The sequence below is a fragment of the Pinus tabuliformis genome, chromosome 1_1 (assembly GCF_031772625.1).
Source record: "Pinus tabuliformis cultivar Carrire ecotype Pingquan chromosome 1_1, CPIR1, whole genome shotgun sequence".
Taxonomy (NCBI): domain Eukaryota; kingdom Viridiplantae; phylum Streptophyta; class Pinopsida; order Pinales; family Pinaceae; genus Pinus; species Pinus tabuliformis.
In genome coordinates, this window is record NC_142297.1 from 718,367,473 (window position 1) to 718,374,211 (window position 6,739).

At 36.6% G+C, this 6,739-nt stretch overlaps 1 protein-coding gene across 1 annotated transcript; it reads left to right on the forward strand.

The window, feature by feature from the left end:
- The first annotated feature begins 5,727 nt into the window (after nucleotides 1-5,727).
- LOC149215910 (disease resistance protein Roq1-like) lies at nucleotides 5,728-6,348 on the forward strand. Its single transcript, XM_089389764.1, has one exon. It carries the CDS (start codon nucleotides 5,728-5,730, stop codon nucleotides 6,346-6,348), a length of 621 nt encoding a protein of 206 aa, XP_089245890.1.
- Nucleotides 6,349-6,739: the final 391 nt, after the last annotated feature.

Below are 6,739 nucleotides of genomic sequence, written 5' to 3' on the forward strand. Positions count from 1 at the left end.
ATTTAAAAAAAAAGTTTAAAGATTTAGATTGCATTGATCTTCTTATTTTATTTATAAAACATTATATTATATTAGGTTTACAATATCTGTACTGGAGGGCCTTCCTAATGCAAATAATTATCAAATTTATAAACAAATAACTTTAAAAAATACCATGCACATGACGTGCATGATGTAATGGTTGGGGCGGATGGTTTTCACATCCCCCAACCAAGTTTGAATCCTGCGAGGTTGTAAAATGTTGTAAAGTTGTAAAAATGAGAGGGTCCCACCGAAGCTTACAAAAAAAAAAAAAACTTTAAAAAATACCATAACTATATTTCACTTTAAAAAAGACCATCAAATAAATATAGTGAAAATCAATTAAACGAATATAATTATTATAAAACAAATTATATCAAAAATTTTAAATAATTGCTTAAAAAATGTATTTAAACAAATATTATATATATTTCTAAATCTTAAATTTTTGTAATTCATATAGATAATAACCCAATCTCAATAATATAATTACTCTGTTATATATATATATATATATATATATTTCAAAATAAAATTTGCAATAATATAATTACTTTTATATATATATATATATATATATATATATTAAAATAAAATTTGATAATTTATCATTAGGATCACTATCAAATTTACTTTCAATCTCAGTGTTATATATTTATTTAATTCACTAAAATTATATATATATTTCAAAATAAAATTTGACAATTTATCATTAAGATAACTATCAAATTTACATTTTTTTCTGGAGTTTAATTGGATATCAGGTTTGACATTGAGATCCCTATCAAAGATACGCTTTCTACTTTTAATTGGATGTCAGGTTTTACATTCCAGCTGTATACATATCTGTCAACTAATTATATAAATAAAATATGACGGCAAATTCGAGACCTGACCTACCCCTCTTTCAGTATGATTGGAAGAATACTTCTTCCCATTTTGCCGGGTTTTCATATGGACATCTGCATTTGTCATTTCATAGCGACTTCCGATTTTGGCTGTCATCAAATCCATAAGCATCCCTGGGGCTCCACGTCATGAGCGGTTGTCATATCTATTACTCTAATCTAATTAATTTGTAAGTAATAAAATATTATTTTAATTTAATATTAATTCACAATTTTATTTTTAAATATGATTAAATTATAATTAAAGTTAATGAGCGGTTGTTCTTTCATGTTGTCGGGAAGGTGTTCATGCCATAATTGCTAATATTTAATAATGATTACTACCTTAATTATTAAAATTATTAATTGGATATCAGGTTTGACATTGAGAAGATACGTTTTCTACTTTTAATTGGATGTCATGTTTTACATTCCAGCTGTATACTAATTATATAAATAAAATACCAGACCTACTCCCTCTTTCAGCGCATGATTCTCCTTTGTTATTTAAACATACTTTTTCCCATTTTGCCTGGCGATCAAATCGACATCTGCAATTGTCACTTCATAGCGACTTCCGATTTTTGCTGTGATCAAATCCATGAGCATCCTTGGGGCTCCACGTCATGAGCGGTTGTCATATCTATCACTCTAATTTACTTAATTTGTAAGTAATAAAATATTATTTTAACTTAATATTAATTTACAATTTTATTTTAAATATGATTAAATTATAATTAAATTTAATGAGTGGTTGTTCTTTGATGTTGTGAAAGTCTTGATGCCATAATTACTAATATTTAATAATGATTACTACTTTAATTATTAATATTAATTATTAAGTTTATTATTAAGGTTTAGTGATTTTTTTTTCTCGGTAAAAGCTAATTCTATTAAAAAAGTAAAAATATGTACAGAGAGGTTACATTTCGAGAGGAGGCCTCAGCCAATCCTCAGCTATAAAATCATGGATTTTGCAATATGTCCCTTCAGTCAGAATTACATAGAGGTCCTGCAGACAAGATGTAGCATACTTATGGATTTCTAGACCTACATTAACAACCAGTAGCAAAAAATCTCCGATGTTGCCAAAATCAAATGACATAGTATACCAGTCATTAGCTTTTAACTTCCTACCCAGGGCCTTAAGAGCAAAAAAACAAAAGATAAGAGCAGGATGGCCACCCGGCCAGAGATTACTGTGCTGAACCGGCATGATTCGGGGACGGTGGCGCTTCCTCCCTTTCCGGACTGGGTGAAGCTACCCAGGTGACGAAGCCTTCTTCATCCAGCACTGGCTCGCCGTTGGGATGAGTGACCAGGTGCAGGATTCCAGAGCGTCTGTGAGAGGGACCACAAGGTGGAGCATTAACCTGAGCTGGGGCTGAAATCAGAATCTGATCCTGAACCATGGCGCTTTCCTGAACTGGATTCAGAGGCCGAGGTTGTTCAGGAGCCGGAGGTTCTTCTTGCTGACGGTCCACACGATAAACACGCCCGGACAAATCCCCAAGCAGAATATCTTCATCTTGAGAAGGTTCATTATCAGAGGGAACAGAGCTGGAGGGGCTACCTTCCTCTTCTGCCACAGAGACAGTGAAATTGATAGTAATAATCGGCCTGTTAACCTCACTCTGAAAAGAAAAACTGGAAGTCTGAAACGAGCTATTTGGACGAGCCCTCTCAGAATCTAACGACAGAGAAGATGGCGGAATTGAAGAAATAGGATTGACAATCGGGGGTGCAGGATGAGCCCGACCTCCCCTATTACCATAATTGCTACCCCGCCGAGGAATTCCGCGCCTACGCATTTTGCAAGCGGGCACAACGAACTGATGAAGACAAATGGAGTACCAATGAACCAGAACAGAGGGAACTCTGTAATCCTCCCGACGTCTCCCGCTCCAAACACATATGACAATGCTCCAAGACAGGAATGTCTCCCGCTCCAAACACATATAACAATGCTCCAAGACCGGAACATTAATTCCATGACCCGGTTGCAGTACCCAGAACCCAAGCGCCATCATGGTTGCCATGCTTGGGATTAACTCTAACCAGTTTCGAGACAGCTCCAGCGTTAATGCGACTACCTTGAGCCTATAAATTCCATCAACCTCCTGTACTAAACAGTACGCCCTACTGCCAGCAATGAAGCCAGCTGTCGGATCAGTGTGGTTTGTCATTGATACCTGGTGGAAGCACCCGCATCCGGGTAGGTTTAGTGATATTAATATTAAGGATTATAATAATAATTTAAATTAATAAATTAACTCATCAGTGATTAATAAAAAATTATTCAAAATTTACAATTAATATTTTTAAACAACGTCGACATTCATCATCTTTAAATCTACTCTCCTCATAACTATTTAAATCCCTCAATTAAGCTCTTCTACTATCAACATTCAAAAAGTCCCGATGATGGATCCCAGTTGGGATTTGAAACGTTGACGGAAAATGGTTTTTTTTTACTGTGGATTCTCCCGTAACTAAGTCTAAAAATATAGTTCTTGTTATAGTAACTATGTTACTTACTTTTCAAGACTTCTCAATCACTAATACTAATTACTTTGTTCTAATTCTAATTTTGTTAACCAATTTTGTGGAAAATTTGGTGATAATGTTTTCCATGACATATACTTTGAGCTTTTATATTACATCTAAAGTTGTGTTATTGATTAGAATGAAAATGAAAATTTGAGAAAAGTGTTGGATATCATATATACATCTTATCAAAGATTTGTAGTTTTATTTACTATAAAGTTCGAAAACTGTTAAATGTTTTAATTTCTTAAAGTTGTGCTAAGTGTGGAGCTGTGGAATAAACTTTCATTGTGCTTCTTCTGCACCTGTGCACTCCATACAATGAAAGATTGAGCGGCGGCTATATATGCCCACCGTCAGATTTCGGCCTTGGCAAAATCCAACGGTGGACATATACAACGACTGCTCAATTAAAGCTCAATAGCATAAAATTTATTTGTTGCCAAATCCATAAGCATCCCTGGGGCTCCACGTCATGAGCGGTTGTCATATCTATCCTTCTAATCTAGTTAATTTGTAAGTAATAAAATATTATTTTAATTTAATATTAATTTACAATTTTATTTTTAAATATAATTAAATTATAATTAAATTTTATATCCATGAGTTTAAAAGTCAGATGTCAATAGATACCGGATAATCTATAGGTATTAGATAACTATTATTAATAGCCTTAACGATAATGTAAATATTTGATGAATACTTGTCACATTAAAAAATGCAATTTATAAAACACGCGTTGGCCAGTTCCGATGAAAAGAAATACGAGAGCTATTAGGAGGCGTATTTCTACATTTTGGAGAATAAACAATTTAAGACTATGAGGGAAAAAAAATTACAATTTAGAAAAGAAGCGTTGACCACTTCTATAAATACGAGAGCCATTACTCGATGCGTTGTGCAACATTCAACAGAGTTAAGAAGCTTCCTAGCATTTTCCAGCTATCATCCAAGGTTCCGAATGCGTAGGGAGGCAAGCAGTAGAGTTAAGAAGCTTCCTCGCATTTATCAACTATCATCGAAGGTTCCTCGAAGACTGCAGAATGAAACAGAGTTAAGAAGCTTCCTAGCATTTACCAGCTATCATCGAAGGTTCCTGGAAGACTGCAGAATGCAGCAGAGTTAAGAATCTTCTTAGTCTTCCTTTGTTGCCGCTCAGACGGTGTGTCTTTTTGGTTGGAAACTGTTTGTATTTGTGCCAAGGAACCTGCACAAGGTTTTTTTTGGTCAGTTCGGCGGGAAGACGGGCCGGCGTTTGATTGAGCTCCTTGCCCTATGAGTTGATGCCACAATTGGCCGATTTAACGACACGCGCAAAAGTTTAAATGATTTGGCAAGCTATGCCAGAAAATCGGGAGGATTTCACCGATTGTCGGCAAAATTGTGAAGTATGTGGCATGTTTTAGGGCAAATCTTTCCACATGACTTCTAAACCAGTCTTTAAAGGATTTGACTAGGTAGGCAGAACACTTCATAGAATTCTCCTCGGAAAGCACACCATATTGGTATAGTTATGCGAAGACTTGCAAAGAATTCGAAAATCGATGCAAAAAACAATAAGCGCGACACGATTCTTGCAATGCAATTTCTAGACGCGTAGCAGCAAACAGGGACGCATTGTGTGGAATGCAGCAGAGTTAGCAGTCAAGTGGAGACCAGACCAATTTTTTGTTTTGTAAACAACCACATCCTTCACCCATAAAACTTTACGTTGCACATTATCTTAACATTGTTTCTCGGTATTCATTGAACTCCAATGGCGCACTTAGTCCCTCATCACGATGATTCTGCTTCCTCTTCCACTACCTCTTGTTCTGCGTCAGTTCCTTATGCTTCATCATCCACTGCCTCTTGTTCTGCGTCAATTCCTTATTCTGCGTCAGTTCCTTGTGCTTCCTCCTCCACTGCCTCTTGTTCTGCGTCAGTTCCTTATTCTTCCTCATCCACTGCCTCTTGTTCTGCGTCAGTTTCTTATGGTTCCTCTTCCACTGCCTCTTGTTCTGTGTCAGTTTGTTATGTCCACTATGACGTATTCATTAATCTTTGTAATTACAATTATTGTAGCCGAGATGTCAACACCTTCGCTACCAAACTTTGCCGTCTCTTCCAATCCCTTCAGTTGCATGTTTTTTTGGACAACCCAAACTTGTGAGACTTGCACAACAAGATTCCGTTGAAAATAGAAAACGCTATTTTAGCCTCCTCTATCCACATCGCCATTTTACCTCCAAATTTTGTACAATAAAAATGTTGTCTCGATGAGCTTGTTCTCATGATTAAATCGAATGCAGAGTCGAAGACTACCACTATTCCCGTTTTTTACTACTCCAAACCCAGTGAGCTCAGGTGGACGGGCAAAGAAAATAATGGACCCTACGCTCAAGCCCTGTGCAACTATGAAAAGGAAAATCTATATGATATAGAGACAATTAAGGAGTGGAGAGACGCTCTACACCATGTTGCAGAAATTAGTATAGAAAGCGTGTTCGAAGACTTTCCTTATGGTCCCCATTACGATGTTTTTCTAAATCATCGCGGACCTGATGTGAAAGAGACCTTTTCCAGTGCTCTTTACAATAGCCTTGTTTCTTGTGGATTTAGAGTTTTTCTGGACGAACAGGAATTCGTGCGGGGACTCAAGATTACTCCTCAAATAGAGGTCACCATTCAATTCGCCCATGTCAATATTGATATTTTTTCTCCCCGCTACGCACAATTTCGTTGGTGCCTCGAAGAACTCAACCTCATGGTGAGGTCAAAGAATACCATTCTTCCTTCTTTTTATGAGGTCAAGCTTTCTGATTTGCAATGCCCTGAACGTGGAGTGTACACTGAAGCCTGCTCAACTAGAAAAACAATGATCGATACGATCCACAGACTCTTTAGGATTTGAGAGACGCTCTTTCTGAGGTCGGAAAACTCCCTGGTCATGAGCTGGATGGGTTAAGATTTGCCCCTATTCCCAAGCCATCTTAGTGTTACTTTTCAACTGGTTGGTGCATCACACTTGCACACTTCACTAATTATGTTACTCTTTCCACGAAATATTCAGGAACAATGACAACCTGTTGGAAAAAATTGTGGAAACCGTAAAAGAAAATCTTGCAAAATGATTTGAAGTCATTCGAAGCTCAAACCTGCAAAATGTGCTGAAAAGTGTTTTAAAGGAAAACACTGTGAAAGTAGCCATGAACCGTGAAACAACTGTTAAGAAACAAGCTGTGAGCCGTGAAGCACTTGTATGGAACAAGCTGTGAGCCGTGACGCAATTGTAACGAAATAGG